This window comes from Siphateles boraxobius, unplaced genomic scaffold (assembly GCF_051911475.1).
Source record: "Siphateles boraxobius isolate OS27281-9 unplaced genomic scaffold, OSU_SipBor_1 20, whole genome shotgun sequence".
In the NCBI taxonomy this organism is placed as follows: Eukaryota; Metazoa; Chordata; class Actinopteri; order Cypriniformes; family Leuciscidae; genus Siphateles; species Siphateles boraxobius.
In genome coordinates, this window is record NW_027508811.1 from 21,135,545 (window position 1) to 21,162,074 (window position 26,530).

The 26,530-nt window shown below is 36.5% G+C and overlaps 1 protein-coding gene across 1 annotated transcript in view; it reads left to right on the forward strand.

Annotated features, from left to right (window-relative positions):
* atrn (attractin) overlaps window positions 1–26,530 on the forward strand; it is an 81,139-nt gene that overhangs the window by 7,756 nt on the left and 46,853 nt on the right. The window contains exons 2-12 of the mRNA XM_077237467.1: window positions 362–445; window positions 1,286–1,399; window positions 2,499–2,627; window positions 10,253–10,455; window positions 13,754–13,922; window positions 14,016–14,106; window positions 14,287–14,536; window positions 15,783–15,966; window positions 16,983–17,137; window positions 23,676–23,760; window positions 25,513–25,733. Of these exons, the coding sequence (XP_077093582.1) occupies window positions 362–445; window positions 1,286–1,399; window positions 2,499–2,627; window positions 10,253–10,455; window positions 13,754–13,922; window positions 14,016–14,106; window positions 14,287–14,536; window positions 15,783–15,966; window positions 16,983–17,137; window positions 23,676–23,760; window positions 25,513–25,733 (1,685 nt within the window). The remainder of the gene's footprint in view (window positions 1–361; window positions 446–1,285; window positions 1,400–2,498; window positions 2,628–10,252; window positions 10,456–13,753; window positions 13,923–14,015; window positions 14,107–14,286; window positions 14,537–15,782; window positions 15,967–16,982; window positions 17,138–23,675; window positions 23,761–25,512; window positions 25,734–26,530) is intronic.

A 26,530-nucleotide genomic window follows, 5' to 3' on the forward strand; every position in this document is an offset into this window, starting at 1 on the left:
TTGACGCATTAAATATTATTTAACGAAATTAATGCGGAATCTATTTTTTCCATTCCTGAAGTAGCTATGCTAATATCTCCCCCCATTTTTTGGCTAGCAAATATTTAAAATATACCGGTACTGTCTTTAGGTAGATTCAACATTAATTTGGTAATTTAGTGTGAAAATATGTATTACATTATGAAAATATATGACAGATTGTAATGTGATTGTGATTAATTACAGAAAAACGGGAGATTAATTAGTTATTGTTTGAATTGATTGACAGCACAAATATTAACCTGTCCCTTAAGATGTGTTTGTTTTAGTAGCTGTGTTTCGATTGGTGTATTATCGTTGTGTGTGTGTGTGTCATACGCAGGCTAACGGGACCCTCTGGTTACCTCTCTGACGGAGCAGGAAACTACAAATACAAGACCAAGTGCACGTGGCTTATTGAGGGACAGTGAGTATTGGTCTAAAAAAACAAACTCTCTTTCTCAGATTAGAGGTCTGAACCTTAAGCCTGAATTTAGCCTGTAAATGAGACGTGTTAACCTGACCTGACCGGGATTGTTACATTTTAAAGCCTTTAACATTGATTACTTTCTCGTTTTTCCCCCAAGACACCAATAATAGATTTGTTTAGTTATATGGTAAAAGACCGACCATTATATTGGCTTCTAAAGCCCGACTTAAATGATCTAGCATTATTTTTTTTTCTTATGTTTTTCAACGTTTTTTAAGATGGGGGAAATCAGTTTGGATGTACTGCTGAGTAACTTGCAAAATAGTATTAAAAACGCATTGTGATAAGATTTTGGATTGTGATCCTACCTGAAAAAAAAATATTTCCTGCCACTCAAATGTGAAATGATCATCATTTAGTAAATGGTAATATGCAATGAATTAATTGTTATAATCATGTTATTGATTTAATTCAAGTTTTAAATGAAGGTCAATCCTATATCAAATAGTTATACCCATAATGCTCATTATTATTTATTAAAAACTTAAGGTGTATTCACGCCTGGCTTGTCTAAAGCATTTGTTTTGAAACAAACGCTTCTGTTTGTTAGGTGCATTGCAAGAATTATGTCCCAATTCCTGCAATATAAAACAATATAGGAGAAAATGCAACATTGTAACAATTTAAATCCCTATTTTGGAGCAAAACAAACGAGCTACATGTCTGAAAACGCTGTCGGGTCCGGTCAGGTTTGGGTCATGTGGCTGACCTCTACATTAGATATTTAGTATTTGTGTGTGTGTTATGATGGTTGATGGTCGTCTTTCTTGTCGGCAGGCCAAACTCTATCTTGAGGCTTCGCTTTGAGCATTTTGCCACGGAGTGCAGCTGGGATCATCTGTACGTGTACGATGGAGACTCCATCTACTCTCCTTTAATCGCTGCCTTCAGGTATTCTCTTCATTTCTCTTCATTTCTGTGTGTGTGCATGAGGTTTAAACAGGAGGAGTGAGATTTCCAGGTAATGACCTGTTAATCCAGGATCAGATTAGAATACAGGAGTGTTCCTGAGGGCTAGTGTATTGCACCACATCAGACACTGGTTTTAAACGGTATAAATTACCCCTAGAAACATACCTGAGGACTGGTGGAAATTCCCTGACATATGTGTCATCCATGATTGATTCTTCAACCAAAATACACTGGTAATAGGATAAAGTTCATGCCGTTTGACTGGTAATGTGATCTTAACATGGTAGCTACCGTTAGAAGAACCACCCTGTGAAATACACTAACCTTTCAAAAGTTTGAGGCCAGGAAGTTTTTTGTTTTGTTTTTAAGAAATGTATACTTTTATTCAACAAGGATGCATTTAATTGATCAAAAGTGACAGTGAAGGCATTTATAATGTTACAAAAGATTTTTATTTTAAAATAAATGCTGTTCTTTTGAACTTTTGAAGAATCCTGAAAAAATGCATCATGTTTTCCACAAAAACATTAAGCAGCACAACTGTTTTCAGCATTGATAATAATTATAATAATAATAATTATAGGAAATGTTTCTTGAGCCACAAATCCTCATATTAGAATTATTTCTGAAGGATCATGTGACACTGAAGACTGTTGTAATATTGCTGAAAATTCATCTTTGCCATCACAGGAATAAATTAGTTTACAATATATTAAAATAGAAAAAAGTTATTTAAAACTGTAATATATCAAAATATTACAGTTTTACTTGGTGATCAAAAGTGCTTTTTGTCGAGTGAGATCAGATGAGCCTGCTAGTCTAAGGAAGTACTTGGATAGTGATTCAGAAGTGCTTACACCAATATGCCCAAAGTTTGAACAATATTTGGTAGAACATATACAAAAATCTTTAAAAATTCTTACAAAAAGCCAGCACTAATAATTTTTAAGCAGCCCATAAAAAAAGAAAGTACACAGACCCTCTAATAAAGTACAATTAAACGAGGAAGCGATGAAACTATTGAATCTGTTGCGCTCACTTTCAGCAGAGGTATTAAAAGTTCTCTTTCATGTTCCAGCGGTTTGATTGTTCCTGAGAGCTACAGCAACGAGACCGTCCCAGAGGTGGTGGCACAGTCTGGCTTCACCCTGCTGCACTTCTTCAGTGACGCTGCGTATAATCTTACTGGCTTCAACATCTCCTACAGGTAAGCTTTCATTGCTGGGCCGAAACAGGCTGATGCTCGCAGCAGTTTTGTAGTTCTGTTACGAAACCTAGCGAGTTGTTTGCTTAGGCAGCGGCTAATCGAGGAACAAGTAAATAAATGCTGTATTGAGCTTTTTATTCATCGAAGAATACTGGAAAAATTTATCGGGGTTCCCACAAAAATATTAACATGATTTCTGAAGGATCGAGTGACACTAAAGACTGGAGTAATGATACTGAAAATTCAGCTTGCTTAACATTCTAAAATGTATTAAAATAGAAAATTATTACAATAATAAAAATCAGTTAGAATATAATAATTTACTTTTTTTATTCTAATAATTTATTGTATTTATTATTCTAATAAATTCTGCCTGTGTGAGTGTAAGAAACTTCTTTCAAAAACATTTTAAAAATTGTATTCCAACGTTTGAACGGTAGTGTACTTGAAGACATTATTGTAGTTCGCTGCCTATGTAGCACTCCAAATTAGTCAAGTTTCCATTTAGTTTAGATGATTCCAGCACATCTGCATGTTTACGCAGTAAACTGGAAGGAAGCTTGTAAACATGCTTGTTACTCTTTGAAACTTAGGACTTTGAAACTTTAACCTTTACAGCTTAGTTACAAAGCTATCCATGAACAGTGGGTTATCTAAAGTGCCTCTGTTATGCTTTTTGTGTATGTTTAATATAGCTGTTTCAAAGATCAATGTGTGCTATAAATTGACTTATTGTCTCCTAAATAAAATTTTTAAAAAAAAAACATTCCGAACCGCCTGAAATGAGTTGTCAGTAATTCCAGTCTTACTTCCTGCTCAAACCTACCTAACAAATTTGCATAATGCCAGCCTGTGGTCTTCATTGGCTCCCCGCAAACATATACTTTGACCTCAAAATGATAGCCGAAATTCAGTAGCCATTTTGTTGACGACATGCTGCAAATGGTAGACCAATCACAACAGACTGGGCCCTCTGACCAATCAGAGCTGGGTAGGCTCCCAGGAAGGTGGGGTTTAAAGAAATGGAATCGTTTATCAAACAGTTTCAGACACTATGAGAAAAGAGGTGATGCTGAAATCTATATTATCAGAAAATTAAAGTCTTTTTTGAACTTAGGTGCATGCAAACCTATTGTAGAAGACCTCCAGAACAAAATAAGGAACATATTTAGCATATAGAGGCACTTTAAACAAACAAACAGCGTTATTTTTTATAAGGCAAGTAACTTGAAATCCCAGATACATGGCTACTTAATGTCCAATAATGGAAATGGATACTTTGTGGCTAGGGATGCACCGATCCGCATTTTTTCACTTCCGATCCGATCCCGATACCTGAATTTGGATATCGGCCGATACCGATACTATTCCGATACCAGAGCTGTGTTTGCTTTAATATTATTATTATCATTATTGTTGATTTTATATGATGCTGCAATAAACTTCTCTCTACAGGCAAGTATGATATGTATGCATGTATGTCCCAAAAGGCAACTTGAGGTAAGTATAAGGTTAGAAACAAATAAGAGACAATAAGTGTAGGCACCAGCACCAAATCTGATAAAACGTTACACATTGCTGTTTGTATTGTTGTAAAATACATTCATAAAAAACAAGATAACAAAAATCAAAAAGATAAATTATTTTATATATAGTCTAGCTACTATAAAATTAAGACATTTTTTTAATGTATAGCACAGCTGTTTATTGAGGCAGCAACATATGATAGATGGGACATTTAATAATCTTTCATTGCGCAAAAGTATTATGATATGATTATGAAAGACTCCAATACAGTGAGGCACAAAGCGCTTATGCGCATCCCGAGCGCAGAATGATGCGCTTGAAGCAACATGGAGTCGCAGCGCGTCGAGTCCGCATTGAAAAGTTCAACGCACAAAGGAAAGACATATTGATGCGTAGTGTATTGTACAGTATCTATCTATGCAATAGTTTATTCAGCCTTTTCTTTTAACAGTTTTAAATTTCAGTTACTGTGTGCTTGAAGAAAAATTATAGTGCTCTCCAGTGTTGTGATCTAACAGACACACGTTAAAAAGTAACATGATTAAGGTACAGCAAGTCCAGCAAGATAGTCATTTTATCCGAAACCATAGAGCTTTATCTACAGATCAAGTATAATAATAGTAATTGAATCTTGGAGAGTTTCATCGAGTTGACTGTCATAACCGAACGCGACGCGCTGTTGAATGCTGAATGAAGAATGATTGACAGCCGCAGCGGAGGGAACAGTTTACGTGATCTTGAATTTAATGACTTAAATATTCATTTCTATCTCACATTATACTATAGAATGGCTTCAGAACACTTATAATATAGTGCACGAACACTTAATGGTGCTTTATAATACTTTTGTGGGGCTTAACAATAACACAATAGTAAACACACAATATCGGATTTAGATCGGCCTCGTCTGACCGATACCCGATCCGGCAAAAATGGCTGTATCGGAGCCGATACCGATACTGGATCGGATCGGCCCCATCCCTATTTGTGGCTGTATCATGGTGTAGATACACCATCTACCAGCACAAGCATGGTTTTGTTGTCCATGGCTGTTGAGGAGCTCTGCGGATTCTGGGTAATGTGGATGTGTCCTAAAGTGATAGTTCATCCAAAAAGGAACATTCTGTAATTATTTACTCTTTCGCATGTCGTTCCAAACATGTATGACTTCCCTTTTTTCTATGGAACACAAAAGAAGTTTGGAATGCTTCAGATCAAATGTCACATATGCTTCATGAAAATCAAGTCAAATTTGGTTTGTCATTTCAGCCACTTATACAGTGAAAATGCAACTTCATCTGTTCCGCATAGCAAATCACAGGCAGGTCAAGGTCACAGACAAAGTGTTTTGCTCTATACTATAGATGCGCGGTTGGCGGTTATAGCCGCGGCCTCCGCGGATAAACCGCGTGTCGGCCGGATAACGTGACGGAAAAAAAATATTTTAATTATATTCGGGCGGGTGGCGGGCGGTTTCTAGTCTCGCGGCTGTCTTCAGCAGCGCCTTGTATCAGCGGATGGCGGGCGGGAAAATTGGTCAAAAACGTTGGTGCGGATGGATGGCGGACGGATGAGTTTTGTGATGCAGTTGCGGATGAAATAATAGCCCATCCGCGCATCTCTACTCTATACACTATTCAATTAAAGTTACAAGAGGTCCGGTTTCTATATTTCCTTCCCAGCGGAGGTCCGGACTCCGGACAATACTTTTTTGGAACAGTTATAAATTTCCATCGAGGCAGCCGTAGTACTTTGTAAAAGAAAAAATCCTAAACACTCAAAATAGTCATCAAAGATGAGAATCTTGGGCCCAGAGAGCCAAAGCAATGTGTCTAAGATTTTTTTTTACAATATGTACCAAAAAAAGTAAATATTTCTACCAATATGAATATAAAAGGTTAGATCAGATGTTTTAAATAACATTTATTTATTACATTTACCAGGTGCATAGAAGGCCTTGGGACTGAGAAAACATATTGGGGGTGCAGGTTTTACCTCTTAAAAAAAGTATTTTTATATTTTGCTCAAAGTAATAAACTACTAAAAACAAACAACGTACATAATCTAATAAGTAAAATTCTCATCATGAGAACAAAATAAAGTTAACTAGTAATTTCAGACTTTTTTTGTCTTCCCTTGCCATCTCTAAATCATTTTTCAAATTGTAAAATTGTTTTTTATGAAATGTTCTTAATATGCTGATTAATCATGCTAAATATGGAAAAACAAAACGCCAAAAGGTGCCACACGTTAATTAAGTCACAAACCTGGTTTAGCTGAACTGTCGGAGTCATCTGTATCACAGATAAAAATTATTGTATTTGCTGCATTCTGTTTTTCTGATCACGATGTTTCTGCTGTTAAAATAACCACGTCATCTGCATCTCTTAATGCGGAGCTTTACGTCTTTATCGGGTGAAATCAACGCGCATGGAGCGGAAAGGGCTTGAATGAAGCACATTTGCCTCTAGATAAAACTATTAGAGGATGTTGCGCAAAAAAAAAAAGATAATTACCGTAAACGACCCTGAGCGCTTGTGGTGTGAACTGCACACTTTAAACTGTAGAAACTGTAAAATGGCGCCACTGCACTATACGGTATATACCGTAAGATTAGTTTTTGTACTTATGCTAACCAATGCTGCGTAATTTATTATAAAAACCAAGGTAAAAGAGTAATATCATGCAATATTATTACAATTAATGTTTTCTATTTTAATTATTTTACAATGTCATTTATTCCTGTGATGGGAAAGTGTGCGATGGTCAGTGATGCAGTCTTGCATAATCTAGCATAAGTTTTATGCCATAATCGATCTTCACATCTCAAGTTTAAATATGTGAAAATTCAAATGATATTCTACTGAATTTCTGCTGCTTTTGAGTTCCATGGGGGGGGGGGGAAAGCCATGTGGAATTTGGAAGGACATAAGAGTCCATGGTGAACAATTTTTGGCTGAACTGTCCCTTTAAAGCTCTGTACGCTAGAGAAAAAGAGCTAGAACAAGAAAATGCAGGTCAGAGTAATATAAGAAAAGCATGTAAGAGGAAGCGCAGATGTCTTTGACCTCTGTGTCAGGAACTGCTCGTGAAGTCCTGACGGCAACTGCGGCAGTTTCTATAGCGACTGCATTCACGGGGACCCAAAAAAACCACTGGCGTGCAGTATCAATAGAACATCAAACACCAAGCCTGACACACATTGCAGACACTCACAAAACACGTAAAGCTGAAAAACGGATGCTAGACTGCCTGTGATTCTCTGCTGTCCCTTTTTTCCCCATGTTCAGCTTTAGAAGAGAGTGAGCTGCCTACTAATGCGCCTGTTTTTACACGCTTCACTTCAGGTTCAGTTCGAATATCTTCTCCTTCGACACAGCTGTTTATAAGATATTTTGGAAGCTTCGAAAGCAATCATTAACTGAAGATGAAGTTAAAATATTTACCAAAAGTATTGTGTAAGTTTATTTGCCTTGCTGTTGTAAATGCTTTATGGACCCTGTGACACGACTCTGTTGCTCTGTGTGTGTTGCTGAATTAGTGTATATCCAGCTTTTCTAAATCGAGATGTTTTTACTGTAGACTAAACGTCCTCTGTACAGCCAGACACTGCTGTATAGGAAATAGCCGGACAATATTGGCAAGATCTGTCTACTGAGTACAATGCCTAACTGTTTGCTTGGGCATTTACCTTTTCCATTGCAGTGTAACAATAGGTTTACATAATGTGTTTTTGGTGCAAGGAAAATCATTAAACTGAAGTCATTGTGATGAATGAGTTAAAATATTATTATATGGCATATGTATTTCTGTATTAGAAATTTTAACCTTCAAATAAGGATGCATGGTATTTGCATGTTTGTATAGTTTTATATCAAGTTAACTCAAATCAATTATCAATCATAACAAAAAAAAATTGTATCATCATAAAAAAATACTTCCTTTCACAGTCTAATGTGCAGAGACTAATAGTAGGTTTGTAGGTTGACTTACTAAACAGTTATTTTAATATTTAGCTCCTGTTATCGTATTTACTTTAGTTTATTAGTTGTAATCATTCATTTACTTTGAATTCGCTTTTTTGTAAGTGCCCTTTTGTCATTTTTATTAGTATTTTTTTTATATATTTCTATTTAGCCTTAATTTTTATTTCAGTTTTTGTTTTTAGTGCTGACATGGCTTTGAAAAATTATAAATAAAATAGTTTTTGTAATTTAGTATTTCAGCTTAAATGAAAATTAGAAATGTTTTAATGAAATATTTACTTAATTGATATTTCAGTTTAATTGTTTAATTGTTTAATTTCAGCTTGATTCCAATTAATGAAAACAATTTTAATAATTTTAGTAAACAGTAGGTCTGCAAGATAAATCAAAATACCGTTGGTAAAAATCATAATTATACATATTGCAAGGGCTTGCAAAACGGATTTTAATACTTCAAAAATGGTCAGTTTTAGGCATAGGCGGCCTTACCTATGTTTCACCTGTTTCAATTGAAACGGGCCCCGCCCTCCAAGGGGGCCCCCAAAACACCGGCAAAAATCCCATTCATTTTCTCCATAGGATATTGATTTTCAGCCATAATGTCTAAACCATCCGAGGTAGACTGACCACAAGCTACGAGATTGTGAAACGAAAGTTTCTGCTCCTATAAAAACCACAAGTCAGTATGAAATCAACAAAAAACGTGTTTTATTTGCGATCTTCTGGAGAAATACTCTTTTACTGTCTATGGAAATACTGCACTTCCCACAATCCTAAGCATAACACTGAGGTCATAACACTGCGCGCCTATATGGATTAGGTAATTAAACTATTTATTTCGAATTGTTTCGTTTAAAAGTAGACATATATAGAACTATTTCTCATGTCTGTGAGGCAAGTATCCTATACGCTGAGTTTTGGTTTATATGTGACGCGCTCCAGTTCTTGTAGTCGAAGGCGGATAAACTTTCTACTCTCGAGTGTATTCTGTGCGCTTTTAAGTGCCTTATAAGATTTACCGTGTTGCGGGTCTTGGCAGCAATTATCTTGTCGAAAATATTGCATTGTGTGCTTATGGCATCGAGTCGGGTACATAGGTACACTTTTGATCATTTCTACATATTTTCTATCTATCTGGGTTGGACGCTTACACACACACACACACATACACACAGCCTCACGTGCGACGAGGCAGAGGCACGTCTCTGGGCAGCCGCGTAAACTAGTGTTTTTCCGCCACAGCCAATCATGCTGCATGTTTATTGTTTCACTGACGTTGACGAGATTAACCACTTAGGTTAAACAAGACATGTTTCGGTACTCGGTAGTATCGAGGCAATTCGGTCGGTACCTAAAAAGTACCGAACTCGGTACCCAGCCCTAGTCAGCTGTCAACAACAGGCCTAAACCAGCCATGGTACCAGTACACAAACACAATATAAATATCATCTAATTAACAACAAAACTTTGAAAATATTGAGACATATTTTTGTCAATATAGCGCACCCCTAATGTAATGTATTAATTTTGATTTCTTCAGGTCTTAAAAAGCCTTAAATTTGACTATAAAAAGTGTGCAGATACCCTGCATTCAGAAATGCCTGAGCCAAAGTACAGTATGTCATCAGAGTGATTTGGAATAATGATCTCTCAGAAGTGTCTCAGAACATTGCGTTCCCATACAAGATAATATGAGAGCGTTTATTGTGTTTTGTCTCCGCACTGGTGATTTATGATACAGTGGCTTCCCGATTGCAGTAACTTCCATTATCCCAGGAAGTGATGATATTGTTCTCTTTAAACACATGGGATGTAAAGTTCGCAAGTGTTTTATTCAATATTCCAATTTTGTGCGCAAGTTAAATTCACTTTGATGGTGTGCAGCCCTAGTTAACCATAACAGCACTGTTCTCACTGCGGCTCTATCAAAACATTGCTCTTTTTGAGCAGTCTGCCATGTCAACTATCTCGACCAGTCACATGAGTTTTGGGTTGGGCTACCTGTAATAAGCTGTTAGCAGGATGTTGACTAGGTTGTCCAAACAATACTAGACCAACACCGATATGACATTTCCCATTGCATTGATTTTTCTGACTTTCTGCTCTACCCAGGTTGAATACATGCCCCAATAACTGCTCCGACCATGGGGAGTGTCGTGTGGGGAATTCCAGTGAGTCGGTGCAGTGTGTGTGTGAGGATGGCTGGAAAGGACAGGCCTGTGATGTGCCCTACTGCTCTTCTGACTGTGGCTTCCCTCTCCGAGGACAGTGTGAAAGAAGCGCCAAACGATGCCAATGCAAACCAGGGTGGCAAGGTAAGGCGTAGCTTGTGTAGAAACATAGAAATGACCATAAGCTACTCAAAACACAACGAGACAAAACAAAAAAACAAAAGAGTTTTCAAAAAAAAAATTGAGAGTGTGTGTGGCGAACAGGACAGCCGAGGGACGTGAGGGATCGGCGCGAGGCCGGTGGTGCGATTGATAATGAGCAACACCTGTGAAAGACACCGGTCTCGCATCTCTCACGGAGGAGCGGAAGCATAAAGGAGGAGCGACGACGTTGATCGAGAGAGGAACAGGCCTGTATTTTAGTTGAGTTTTGGTTTTTGTATTTGTGTTTTATTTTAGCCAGCAGTCGTCCGCGAGGGGCTGCTGGCGGTATTTTAGTTTGTTTATTTTAAATAAAGATTATTTTGATTGTTCGCCGGTTCCCGCCTCCTTCTTCCCTGAACATTGCTACAGTGTGTTCAGTGAAGTCATAAGGAATCTGTTCATCATCAATTTTGTTTGTAAATGATTTATAATTCATAATTCACAGTTCTTGGAATGGGTAGATCCCTTTTGGTTTCCCTAATAGTTTCCTGCCTCTCTTCCCCTTCGCCTCTCACAGTTCTGACTACAAATCTTTATCTCAATCTCTCTGCCTCTAGTTTTGTTTGGGTTTGCTTGAAAGACGGTACTCTATGTACTGAGGCTGTTTGTCTTAGGGCTGTGTTTTGGTAAAATGCTTATGTTCTAACACTTGGCTTATTCTGATGAGTTCTGATAAGCCAAATGTGCAAAAATACAGGTGGTTTAAGGTCCTTGAGTTTAAAAAGTGTGTCCTAATAAAATGTCCATAAAAATGTCAATTGTAGCACACATTTATCAACAAGTAGTACAAAGAGTGCTAGCAGGGCCATCTGCAGGATGAAATAACTGAGGGGGCATGTGAAATTGTCAAGGACGCTTAACTTTATCCCATCAATGAACAATACACCCTGAGAACTCGCTTTGGAATGACAGATTTTTAAATGCAGCGTTCCCTAAAAAACTCCATATCCAACTGCACAGGTAACCGCGTAATAAAAAGATAAGCCAGCGTCATTTATTATGCATATATCAACCCTTTCACGCTTAAGTTTAAAATATTCGAACTGACTCCGCAGAGTGAGTTTTTTCAAGGCGACGTTATTTTAGAACGTTCCCCCATTAATGTTTTCATGGCGACGCGTCATATTTGTCACGTGACACACCGCAGACACAATAACATGACAGATGTATCGCTTTTATTTAGTTTTTCCTTTTTTATTTAAAATATTCACAAACTTGCTTACCATTTCACCTATCCTATATTCCGATTCTCAAAAATGTGTAAGTGAGTGTATTTGGTCACTTAAAAGCCTTTATACAACCCCAAATCAGAAAAAGTTGGGACATTTTGTAAAATGCAATAAAATCAAGAATCTGTGATTTTTATTTTATTTATTTATTTTATTTTTTCATTCTATTTAACCTTTTATTAGCTGACAAAAGTACAAAGAAACGTTTTCCAATGTTTTCACTGACCAACATTATTGTATTTTGTAAATATGAACAAATTTTGATCTTGATGGCTGCAACACACTCCAAAAAAGTTGGGACAGAGACCAAATAAAAGTGAAAAGATTATCCAAATTAGATTATCCAACTATTTTGAAACAGTCCACAATGAGCGGCTGAATTGGTAATAGTTGAGGGTATCATGTTTGGGTGTAAAATTGCTTCTCAGTCTTTTTAAGCAAAGATGGGTCATGGCTCATCACTTTGTGCCAAATATCTTGAGAGAATTGTCAAACAATTAAAAAAAATCACATTTCTCAATGCAAGATTGCAAAGCATATGCCTTTCATCATCTTCCATACATAATAATCTGCTCTCCCGAACTGTTTTCCAGTGAAAAGTACACCATGCAGCATCAGCTACAGTAAAATGGCATATGAAACGTATGAGTTCTTCCTAACTTACTATAGCTGTTGAGGCCGCTGCCATTCTGACTCTTTATATATAACATCACAAGTCTGAGGTTTCATAATTGTGAGTTTCCAACTTGTAATCACGAGGTTGACGAAAACATGAACTTTTTTTTATTGTAATTATGTTAAATATGACTTGGAGCCACTGAACTTGAACACTGCTGCCTGCTGAGTCATGTGTGGGTATCTGAGCTCTTTCTGTCTCTTCCTCTTTCTCTCCCGTCAGAGGCACAGATCTGTGGAAGTGTTTAATTGTCCATCTGTGAACAACAGGTTGAGCCGCAATCAGGGCTGACTCATATTTCAAGTTCCTCCCTGGTTTCCTGTCGTTTTATACGTTTTCAAGCACAGCCCTCTTGTGTATCGTCTGTTTTAGTGTTTTATATTTCTGTAAATTTAGTCAATTAGCCATGTTTTTTTTTTAAGAACATAAAATTAAAGTTGACTTTCACTGCTTGATTACTAATGTACATTTCGTGTTTGATTTGCATAATGTTCCATGCAAAGCAAAAACTTGTTTAATAAGAGCAAATGAGTTTTTTGGCAAAGTATCAGCTTGGACTGAGAAATATAGTGAATATTCATAATAAACATTAGTTCAAAAGTTTCTCACACCGACTGCAGTTATTTGATTAAAAAAAATAGAGTAAAACCAGTAAGTCAGTCAATAGTAATAAAAGCTGATTTGTTATCATAGGAATAATATTTAATACAATTTCTATTAATCTATATATGAAAATCCAAATATGGTCTTTGTATGGTCTTTTAATCACAAATAACTGGTCTGATATTCTTCTTTTGTTTTGAAAACAACTTTTCATTTGTGGGAAGCAAGCCATTCTGCAATATTCTCCTGTACTCCAAATAGAGGTGTAACGATACATCGTTATATCGCGATATTAAAATGTGACGATATGTACCGTTGATGTAAACTATGATTCATAACTTAGAGTTAGTTTTAAGTCTCAGCTCACTGTATTTATAAGGTATACTTCAGAAACCATTCTAATGTTTCAAACAGTTGTACTGCTTAATATATTTGTGGAAACCATGATGCATTTTTTTCAGTATTCTTTGATGAATAGAAAGTTTAAAAAAAACTTTCACTTATTCTGAATAGGAATATTTTGTTACATTTATAAAGGTATTTACTGTCACTATATATATATATATATATATATATATATATTAAAGTTGACTAGTTGACTTCAATATATATATATTAAAGCCATTTTGGCTTTGTCAAGACATTATAATTATATATATATAAAATCTTTTTTTTTTCTTCTCAAAGCTTACCCTGCCCAAGTCACATACAGAACATGTGTGTATTTTAGGTCTGGACTGTTCAATAACTGTACCAGGAAATGTTTCGTTCTGGATGCGTGAGGAATACAGCAGCCATGGCTTGGCGCGGGCGTCCCATAAGGCTGTGGTTCATGAAGATGTGATGTGGGTGATAGGTGGACATGTGTTTAACTACACACACTACCAGATGGTGACTGCGTGAGTGCACACACACACACACACGCGCAGATACATCATAGGAGAATAACTTAGCTGGCTCTGAGTTTCACTTTCTCCTTTACTGTGTCTCAGGTTCAACATCTCCTCTCAAAGCTGGATGACGTTAAACCGGTCCGTCAACTCTGTAACTGGACGCTACGGTCATTCTCTCTCCCTGCATGAGGTTTGTTAATGGATGAGATTTTGTTTAATAGTGTTCTTCTACTCTAAAGTCTTAATTAATAATCATTTTGGCTTTGTCAAGACATTATAATGTGTGTGTATGTATATATATATATAATAAATAGGTCTTCCAGGTCTCTCTGATCTCTTAAGTTATTTGTCTTTGTGTGTATGCATACAGGATAAAATCTACATGTACGGTGGGAAGATTGACTCCACAGGAAACGTCACATCAGAACTGTGGGTGTTCCACACGCGGAACCAGTCGTGGGTTTTGCTGAATCCGCGTGCTAAAGAACAGTATGCAGTCGTGGGCCACTCGGCACACACCGTCCAGCTCAGTCTCGATGGATCGGAGCCCGTCATACTGGTCGTCTTCGGACACTGCCCTCTTTATGGATACATCAGCAAAGTGCAGCAATACGACATTGGTCAGTAGCACGCAGTAGTGATGTTAAAGTACACGACAGGGAGATACATTGAATATTTACTTTATTATTGTGATCATTTTGCTGTTGGTAAAAAGTGAGGGAACACTGTAAATATTGCAATGATGAAGTGGCCAACTTTTTTTTAGGAATATTGCACTCTTTGCATCATTTTCTGAATATTTTTATTTTGGTACCTTTAAATGTCCTTTTTGTGTTCATTTGATCAAAAGCAGTAAATGGTCACTGCTTAAATTTTCTTTTTTTGTATGTGTATTTTACAGTGAACATTTTTTGTGTGTACTTTGCAATATTACTTTGATAGATAGATAGATAGATAGATAGATAGATAGATAGATAGATAGATAGATAGATAGATAGATAGATAGATAGATAGATAGATAGATAGATAGATAGATAGATAGATAGATAGGATTTCTCAATTTTGAAAGAATAATTGAGATTTTAAGTCAGCCCTACTTGACAGATAAATCTTCTGAGTACTTTTTATATACATGCCGCATATTTTCATATTTTTCAGCATCTTGCATCATTCACATCAAATTAAGATGGCATGCAAAAAATCCCTTCTTTTTGAAAACAAAAAAAAGTACCTTTTACAAACAGGCCCCAGGACACCTGTGTTCTGTTTCATTCAGTCTAGCTGTTTGAAAGGAAGAATTCATCATCCCATGTGAAAGCACCATAATCCTTTTCAGAAAATTGAGTGCTGTCCTGGACTGAAAGTCACAGAACAGTTGTGACCCAGTTTCTGTCTGATGAATCAGACCGCTTTGTACCGCAGAGACTGACTCTTTCATTCATCACAAAATTAAAATAAGGCCCCTTTTTGAAATTATTTTTCAATTTGTGTGAAATGGTTTGCAGTTGGAAAAGAAATCATTATCGATTGTTTGTCATTTGTGCAAGGGAGGGGACACTGGGGATAGTTTTCACATTTTTGGTTTATATAACAGTGAATGGATGCCAGTGTGGTTTGAAATTAACATAAAAAACTACTGCTAGGGAAAACGAGCATTTATTCAATTAGGCTTTTGACTCGAAACCTTATATATACCCATGTAGTCCTTCCTCAAGTGTCAGTTATCCTTGTCCTAATTGTATTTTGAATTCTACTGCCCTCTGGTGTAATGAAAGAGCAGCATCAAAAAAATATTTGTTTCTTAGGAACCAATTTTTGCTTTTCTTCCTTTACTAACTCTCATACTTTTCACTGTTCCCTTTGCAGTAAAGAATACATGGAGTGTTTTAGAGACTCGTGGGGCGCTGGTTCAGGGGGGCTATGGGCACAGCAGTGTGTACGACCCTCAAACACACTCCATTTACATCCATGGAGGATACAAGGCTTTCAGCGCCAATAAATATGGCCTGGCCGGAGACCTGTACCGCTATGATGTGGAACAAAACATGTGGTGCGTTGAGTGGCATTACACCTTTAAATTTAACACTGACTGTATTTTTACTTAAATCATGATCTTGATCATTTTAAGGCTACGCTTGAAATTGAGTTGCTTATTTTGCATTTTTTATATAATAATACAGTATGAAAAAGAAAAATATAATTCTTACAGTTAAATGAAATAATAATATCACAAAATATTACTTCATTGATATATTATTGATATACTGTGCTAATTCAGCACACTTGAAATGAAATTCACTACTGTTTAAATGTTTGAGGTAAGATTTGTTTTTTAATGTTTTTCTTCAGCAAGGGTGTTTTAGATTAATCAAAAGTGACAGTAAAGGCAGTTACAAAACTATTCTATTTCAAATAAATACTATTCTTTTGAACTTCGTATTCAAGAACTTTAATGAGATTTTACCAGAAAAGATTGTAGAATTTTTACCATATGTTAATTTAAAACATCTCGTATCTTATTAACTGCTGTGTTGTTTGTATTTATGCAATTCTTGTATTTTTTTAGCTCTGTTTTTGTCATGAAGATAGCCTCATATGCTGACAAAGCATTAAAAAGATATATTACTACTATTCATAAAAGAATCCTGAGGTGAAAAAAACTGCATCAAGGTTTTGACCAAAAATATTGATAATAATAAGAAATGTTTCTTGAGCTGCAAATCAGCATATTAGAATGAATACGGCTTACGTAAAATAAAAATATTTAAATAAAGTTTTTAAAAATTTAGATATTTCATATATTGTTTTTACTGTATTTTGATAAAATAAGTGAAGCTTTGGTGAGCAAAGAGATTTTTAAAAACACTTAAAAAAAAAATCTTACCGACCTCAAACTTTTGAAAGGTAGTGTACATTCATACAGAAAGCTTGCACATGGTACAGTGTACATGATCTATACTACAAATAGTGTGTAGTATGCTAGTGCGCTATTCTGAACATTCAGTCTGACTTTGTTCTGTTGCTTTCTCTGGGTTTCGGCTGATGGTGTTGCTTATTGACCTGTAGGTTGATTCTGAGGGACAGTGGTTTTTTCCGTTACCTCCACACGTCGGTGATCGTTGGCGGGAACATATTGGTGTTTGGAGGGAACACACACAATGACACTTCAATGAGCCACGGAGCGAAGTGCTTCTCCTCAGATTTTATAGCATACAACCTGGGTGAGTACCCAACAGTCTTTGTACCTGAATATTTAAATCACACATCTCCTGTACTTCTGTGTAGCATTCGCAGTCCCCTACATCTCTCGTACAGTCGTTTCTGCACAGTTTTACTGTATACTCAACCATGCATGAGCACAGATGGACGCATTCGACACATGCGCAGTACAATTGCTTTTTTTGTACCAGACGTCAGAGGGCAGCAATGATAGATGAAGAAAAGTAGCGTATCCGCCATTGCTTGCAAAGTTTAAAACAAGAAAACGGTAATGTTGGAGAAGGATATGCTACTTTGTTTACTGTTTTGTATTGCTTTTTGCACATTCTCTTCAGTTGCATCGGTACATCACAATTGTGTATTGCCACCTTGTGGGCTCTTCTATATCACATTCACCTTGTGCATGAGCTGTTGTGCGCGGTGCGTGCCGTCTCTAAAATTGCGACAATCCCAATGACGGAAATTACACCACGCTGACTGTGCACAAACCGTCCTGGAACACAGACAGCTGAAGTATACTTTGAGCTTTATCCAATCTGAATTAGGAGTAAGTTTTACTCTTCAGTCTTTTGTTTCCAAGATAATGTGACTGTAAAGGGCCAACTCGAATGTTCGCCGCAAAATTCTGTCTGATTTTCACATTCAGTGTGTCTGTTCAGCCAAATGTGTATGAAACTGTGGAATACCAAATGTGTAAATAAAACCAACATGCTGGTTGAATGATAATGCAAGTTCACTTTGTGACAGTAGGTGGCACTTATAGACCAGCAGAAATAGCCCCGTCAACCCGGTACACAATGTGGATTGCAACTTTCCATTTCTGACATCTGCTTGTCACAGAGAAGAAAGAAATTCAAACAATCTCTCTCAAACTGATGGTGTTTGTGTTTGCAATACCAAATAAAAGTACACAGAAACAAGAGGGCTATTTCCGGATTTGTATCTCTGCTGTTTACGGACGCTTGGTTTTATAGATGGTGCAAAAGCAGCACCAAGTTTTATGGACCAGCATTGGATCTTGGCAAAATTAAAACTGAAGTGACCATAAGATCAAATCTTATTGGTTGTCTAGTTTTCTTAGCAGTGTGATGGAAAATAGATAAGAACATCTCTCCATAAAAAAAAATCTTCTGCAATGATGGTTTGCGATTATTCATCAGTCCCTCCAGAAAAACGTGATTATGTGATCTAGAGCCCGACCGATATATCGGCGAGCCGATATTATCGGCCGATATTAGGCATTTTCATAACTATCGGTATTGGCATTTATAATGGCCGATAAATGAATATAAAAATAAAAAATGTGGCGTGAGGTGATTCATGTAAGGGTGGCGCTGCCAATAAAGCACCTAAAAGCTGTCACAATGAACTGGCAAAAGCAATGATATGAATACATCAAATATAGCAAGGAGACATTTAAATTTTTTATTAATAACGAGTGTTTTCAGTCATTGTGGGCTGCAAAGATGAAGTTGAGGATGCGGACTCGCGATCTTTAAACGCGCCAGAGAGAAATGTACATTTCAGAAGGATTACATGAGCAGAGAGCAGTTTGTCTTTCGTTTTGATTTGTTCCGTTTAAAAGTAGTCATTTCAATAGATATATTTCTCAGGTCTATACACTGAGTTTCGGTTCATTTATGAGACGAGTTGCAGTTCACTCGCCGGCGCCTCCGTTTTGAGATTATCTATTTTCTGTTATATTTACTTCTTTATTAAATCCAGGCATTTGGTTGATGAAACATTGATTAAAATTAAGATATAATTAATACAAAACGAAATTGACTTTAATGAAAGGCTTTGTGCTTTCTGTTCGAGGTCTATGTGAAAGTTTTAAAAGCACTTTAGTGCCGCTTTCGGAGCTTGTCACGTCCGTTTTTTCCTCATAAATGCGAACACGAAAAATAATATAAAATGAATATTATATGTTCTGTTGAGAGCCAACCCTTCTTCATCCAGTGGGTAGTAGACTATTACTTTGCGCTGTGTAATTCACTGAATTGATTTCTCTGCTGCCAGCCTCTGTCACGTATTGTGTGAGCTTGTGACTATTGCAAGCGCGCAGCTGAGAAGTCCTGATTATTTTGTCTGCTATATTTAGTCTACTTCTTATTCATTAAATCCAGGCAATTTATTTATTAAACATAGATTAAAATGCGTGGCGCGAGCGACAAATCTCCGACAGTAAACGGATGGCCCATTCTGCTCTGTAACCACGGGTGCTTTTCCGCGTCTCGGGTAAACAGCTGTTGCGACTCACGCGAGCAATAACGGCCGTGGCCGGTGTAGACACAGTGTTAAAGCTCATTCTGCCTATAACGCTACGTTACAACATCAAGCAATATTCCAATAATTTATATAATTAGAACAGTTTATATAGGGCCATTTTGCATTAAGAGTAGCCTAGTTTCACGTTTAGTTGGTACATTTTGCTTACTACTTATTTAAAATAGTATAAAAGTCTGTATATTATGTAATTAAAAACGTTTTCATTATGATATTATACATTTTACTTTAGTAAAAAGATCTGAGTTAATCCTCCACTTGTAGAGATTGGAGGAATTAAGACTAAAAATAGAAGATAATGTCAGTGACACTTTTGATATATTTATTGATACAAGTTGTTTTATATAACGTGACTAAATTAAAAGACAAAGTCGTTAGTGAAGATTATGCAACAATATTTAGAATATAATATACTATAACATGCAATGCAAACTAGTTTGGTTACAGCTCAAATGTATCATTCTCCTTCTATCATTCCCCCTGCCTCCATTACATATCTTTGTCACACAAGTGTTTGATCACCACATTTGAGTGATCATTGCAAAACGTTTATATATTTATTCTGTTTAAATACTGTGTATTCTATATACAGTACCCATCAAAAGTTTGTACACACCAATAGGAAAGTATGTCCAAACTTTTGACTGGTACTGTACTATAATACACATAAATAATATTGCTACTGTACACATAAATAATATTGGCCGATACATCGGTATCAGGCTTTTTTTTATCGGTATCGGCATCGGCCCCCAAAAATCCATATCGGTCGGGCTCTAATGTGATCGCACGATTTAGTGCATAATCAGCCAAAGTCCACATATTTATGCGGGGGCTGCATTTTTTCAAATACGCCGCACTTTCGCCGCATAAATTGCAGATTTTTCCGCGCAAAATATGTGGGGCTTGCATGATTTCATAATCCCCGCATATTCGTTGCAAAACAGTCACATATATCTTAGCTGAAAGTTGAAAAATGTTGCGTTTGCTTCACAGAAGAGCAGCCATTTCCCCCTGTTGCCATGGGAACATTATGAAGTGATGTAATAACGCGACGTGAACATCATCGAAAAGCTGTAAAACAGGAGCACACTTTATTTTTTTATATTTTATTTATTCATTTTTACAGAAGTTGTAGCATACTCCTTTTGTAAAGCTACAGAACTTGTTTGACTTATCAATGTTTTGTAAGTTTGTTTTTATTTGAGTCTGAAATAAAACAAGATGAGAACTGAAATATTCCAGCACTTTCTGTGATGTAGTACGCTTGCTTATAATAGGAAGTAATAAGAAATGACTCTTTACATCAAGGTAGTCGCCTAGTGAGAACAGGGTGTTGGGGAATCACTTTTTTTCTCAAGGAATCAAGTTCTCTCAGTTTTAGCCAGTTCTCGCAGTTTTAGCAAGTTCTCGCAGTTTTAGCCAGTTCTCGCAGTTTTTGCAAGTTCTCGCAGTTTCTGCAAGTTCTCGCAGTTTCTGCAAGTTCTCGCAGTTTCTGCAAGTTCTCGCAGTTTCTGCAAGTTCTCGCAGTTTCTGCAAGTTCTCGCAGTTTCTGCAAGTTCTCGCAGTTTCTGCAAGTTCTCGCAGTTTCTGCAAGTTCTCGCAGTTTCTGCAAGTTCTCGCAGTTTCTGCAAGTTCTCGCAGTTTCTGCAAGTTCTCGCAGTTTCATCGCATAAAACTGCATAAATATCCCGCATACTCCATCGCATTTTTTAAGAAAACTGGCCGCATAATCAAGGACTTTTGCCCGCAACAATCGCAAAACAACTCCGTTTTTCTGGAAGGACTGATTCATGTTGATCTAAACAGACACGTTTGCAGCCGTTCTTTCAAATTAAAATGTTTTTCGCACCAAAATGTTCACACCAAACATTTGTCTTGCTGTGAGATTTGGTCTTTTTTTATTAACACGGTTGTATTGCATCCATCAAGTTCCAAATAAAGACACTTTAAAAACAAATTTGATTGTAAATAAAGGACATAATTCCCTAAATATTCAAAAATTGGCCTACCCAAATTGAACTTCCAGCTAAAAAAAAAAACTAAATTGTATATGATTATGATTTTAATTTTGTTCAGCCTAACACAATTTTTCAAGTTCTATACCATTGACTTCCTGCATCCTCTTACTTATGGCGTGTGTGTATGTTTATATATATATATATATATATATATATATATATATATATATATATATATATATATATATATAGTATAATAAGTCTATCTTTCACAATATTGAACAGCAGAGGAGACACTTGTGTAGAAAGCGTAATTGGATTTCTGTGCGTGTAGCAGCAAGCCATTAGAGACTGAAATACTCATCAGGGGGGCTCTTGCAGAAGGATGCGTGATCTTAAAGTCATTATTTTATGAGTGACACAAAGTTTTATAATCTCTTGGGATCGTAGACATGCCTGTCTGTTGGTATTGGCTTTTCATGTAGATAATGAGAGATTCTATGATGTCAGACTAGACGCACTGCAAGCAGAATATGATGAGTGGGTGGGAATTTAGAGCGTGTTTGAGAAGTTTGTAGTGCCTATATAATACACAAGAAGCTTCAAACACATCAGAAGTGTCTGCGTTTGCTTATTCATCATTATATATCACTCCTCTTCTAAATTTCTTTCTCTTGTTTTTCCCATGCTAGTTTCTCTTAGAGATGCAGGCTAGTCCTGTGGTAATCTATAATTAAGTAGAGGCCTGTCTCGGCCCTGAGGGTAATTGCTCTGTCCTTACGAGCAGAACTCAATTATACTGGCCCACACAAGGATGCTGAATTCCATTTGTCACAAATGTTGCCAGCAGAGGGCAGTGACTTGTCACATACACACTGAACTAATAGCAGCCATTTCTCTTCATGCTTCTCTTACTTCAGTTAGATTAGCCGCTAACTCATTCTATTTAACATGTAGGAAAGAGATGATTTGATATTAAAGAGATAGTTCACTCTAAAATGAAAATGAAGTCATCTTTTATTAGCCCTGGCTTTGTTCTAATGCTTTTTTTTTTTTTTTTTTAAGATGCAAAACTATCGCAGAATGGCCCCATGTGACATGTATCTCATATTCAAATTGTCCTGGGGGTATATGAAAGGGTTTGGTGAAAAACAAACCAAGGTTTAATGTATTAAACGAGAATCTTGAACTTGGCCGTTGGTCTTCTGTGCATGGCGTGCGTTCAGGAGACTCTGTTAGCACCACATTTCATTCTGACTTGCCCAGAAAAAAACACTAGTTTTAAAATCAATAAACAGAGCAATTCCAATAGGGTCCTCACACCATCGGTGCTCGGCCCTAAAAATAATAAAAATGCAACATGAAATACATTGCCTAGAAATGCCAAAAATGTATCCCTGTGCTTTCTTTATCAAGTTAATATCTCCGGACCGGAACTCATGTTGTCTGGATGAGACAAAATGACAGTTGACAAATGTGAATGCGATTTCACTTTTCTGTTGTGACGAACACAACACATATAATCACCTCAGAGTGCATGAATTGCATTTCATTCGTGTTTTTATTAATCTTAATATCTCACAACTTGTGCTTTTTCTGTGTGTTCTTGGCTGATGAAAACACAGAAGACCATGCTCAGGATTTTTGTTAAATGTATACAATTTCAGTTTAATGTATACAATTTCAGTTTGTTTATCTCCAAACCCTATTATATACCCCCAAAACACTTGAGATATACAATGTGTCACATGGGACCATTCTGTGAACCTTTTGCATATTTTGCATCTTTTTTAAAAAGCTTGACGCTGGTCGCTATTTACTGACATTGTGTAGATTTTTTTTGAAAAATACTGCATTAGAACCACACCAGGGTGAGGAAAAGATGATTCAATTTTCCTTTTAGGGTGAACTATCCCTTTAAGGTTCAGCTCAGAAAATGTAGCAAGGTCATTTTACAAAGATGCAGAGGTGCGGGAACTGGAATCAATTCACTTTTATCCCAAATTTTGTGGTATTAAAATGTTACCTAGTTTTAGTGTACAAGTAAAGGTGCCTTATAGCCCCTGTACTTCTTCACAGGTCATCAATTTATCTATAGCCCCAGGATGAAGGTTGGTCTTATGAATATTAATTGGGTAACACGAGTAGAGATTACCGAGCAACGATTAGTCTTAGCTAATTAATATTCATGAGCTCAGTCTTATATATAGAGATGTCTCTAAAATGTGTTCCAGCAGCAGTGGGTGGATGTGTCTGAAATGAGATTGACTTTCTGTCATTTTCTCTCTTCTAGCTTGTGATGAGTGGACTGTACTGCCCAATCCAGATCTTCATCATGACATCAACCGCTTTGGCCACTCAGCTGTGTATCACAATGGGTAATCTCAATGTTTTTTTATGTCATCGCTAAACATCTAGTCTCACTTATAATAGCTTATTTTAGATTGAACATTATGTACACTATTGCAAAGGAATATTTATGGTATGCATTACTGTTCAGAAGCTTGGGTCAGTACGATTTTTTTTTTTAAAGAAATATTTTATTTATCAGGGATGCATTCATTTGATCCCAAGTGACAGTAAAGATATTTATAATGTTAAAAAAATATATTTCTTTTTTCAAATAAATGCTGTTCTTGGTCTTTCTATTCGTCAAATAATCCTGAAAAAAAGGATCATAATTTCTGCAAAAATATTAAGGCGCACAACTGTATTATTATTTAACAATAATAATACTAAATGTTTCTTGAGCACCAAAATCAGCAAAGTAGAATGATTTCTGAAGGAACATGTGTCATTGTAATTCAGCTTTGCCATCACAGGAATAAATTACATTTTAAAATATATTAAAACAGAGAACAATTATTTAAAATTATAATAATATATCCCAATGTTACTATATATTTGACCAAATAAATGCAGCCTTGGTCAGAACAAGACACTTGTTTCAAAAATATCTTTCCTCAAACTTTTAAACGGTTGTGTAACTTTAAACTCTACAAACATTTGTGCTGTTAAATTCCACAGAATATAAATCTGGCTCTCAATATCTAAAACCAAATAAATGTGTTTACAACAATGTTCTTTCATGGGAAGTCTGTGGCAGTAATATACATTAACTGGAATTAATGTAAAAAAATTATTTTCAAAATCATAGTCTTGACTTCGTGTTGGGGTTAGAGTGAGCCAGGTTTTGCCTTGTCTGCTTGAAGTTCAGTCTGTCTAAAACTCTTATGACCATGTAAACCCATACTGTATTATGGGAAACCATGTTTCATGTGAAAATACCGGGAAGGGACATAGCCAGATTGCATTAGGTTTTCACATAACCAAATGTTCATCGAACTAAAAATTAAACCCACCTCAAAAGAATGATGTATGCTAATCATTTGTACTAAATAATTTAGTTAAGTGATTTAACAAAATATGAGCAGTATATGTATACTTTTGCTACTAAATACTCTGTTAACTTGCCATACAAACTGTAAACTGGCTGTTTGCTTTATTACAAACAGAGTTGAAATGATTTCCTCAGCTAATTGACAGCATGCCGCTGATGCTTAAGTTAAATTGAGTCCTGAATATTCCTCTTTGAAAGTGTCTATTTCTGTGGTACTTGAACTCTGTCACACTAAATATGAAGTCTATATTTAATTTGACTAATCCGTACGGAAGGAGATTACAGGCAGATTTAAGTCGTAATTCTGAATAATTATCCATAAATAAAACATCTCAATATTAGTGCTTCAAATTGCCAGCTTAACAAACAGTCTTTAACTGCACACATTTACACAGTCGCACACACTCACAGAAGTGACACTCTCCTGTGAGATTTTAATGCGAGCTCACTGTGATCTGTATTCTTACCCATGATTCCCAGAGTCATTGTCCGTGCCGATACGACCATTGAGTGGCCCCTCTGTGGGGATCTGTGGCACAACACAGCTTTTCCTGTTCGACTTGTCGGTCTCACGTGCTTTATTCATCACTCCTCCCAACTTCCTTTGTTATTCCTCGTTCATGCTGCCCTCTTCCTCCTCACCCTTCATCTCTCTCCTCTCTCACCGTCCTCTCTCATTCTTTCAGATATATGCGAGGTTAATCTGTCTCTCTTTGTGTGTGTGTGTCAGGGTGATGTACGTGTATGGAGGCTTTAACAGCCTGATGCTCAGTGATTTGCTGAGGTTCACCCCTGCGAGCTGTGCTGCTTTCTCTGAGCAGCTGGAGTGTGTGACGGCTATACCTGGCGTGCAGTGTGTGTGGAACGCCTCTATTTCCATCTGTATGTCCTGGGACGCAGCGGCACCCCGTGACACAGAGAGCTTGAGAAACACCTGCAGTCCCAGAGGGTGTAAGTGACACTTCATGTGTCTCTCTTTAGAACTATTCAGACTGGATTACAGTTCCAAACAGTGTTTGAGCTACAGTCATTTTATGTGGCGATACAGATAGGATTTGTGATCACTGTAGTTTTCACTGAGATGGGAGTTTCGTTTCATCTTACATTTTGATCTAATGGCTTATGCTTAAATGCCAAAACATTTTATTTACACTATTGTTCAAAAGGTTGGAGTCGGGAGGATTTTATTAGTGATTTTAATACTTTTGTTCGGCAATGACGCATTAAATTGATATAAAAAAGTGACAGTAAAGACATTTATAATTTTCAAATAAATGCTGTCGTTTTGAACAGATATTAGGCAGCTCTAGTGTTTTCAACATTGATAATAAATGTTTCTTGAGCATCAAATCTGTATATTTAGAATAATTTCTGAAGGACTGGAGTAATGATGCTGAAAATTCACCTTTGCATCACAGGAGTAGATTACATTTTAAAATGTATTCAAATAGAAAAGAGTTATTTTTGACAAAGCAACTTTTCTCTATTTACGGATATGACGAGACACGAACAGGCGAGTGACGGATGCAATTTCCCCCAAAAACCATCCTGTCACGTCTTAAATATAAACATAACGGGCTTACCATAGTGAATCAGGGTAAGATAAAAACACGTTTCGGAAGAAGAATTGATGATTTATTGACTCATTATTTAAGTTTTGTTGATTTTGAACAAAAAAGTTACATGGTCTACCTTAAATGACCTGTCAGATGCAGTTACAACAGATTTATCTTTAGGATTAGCAGTAT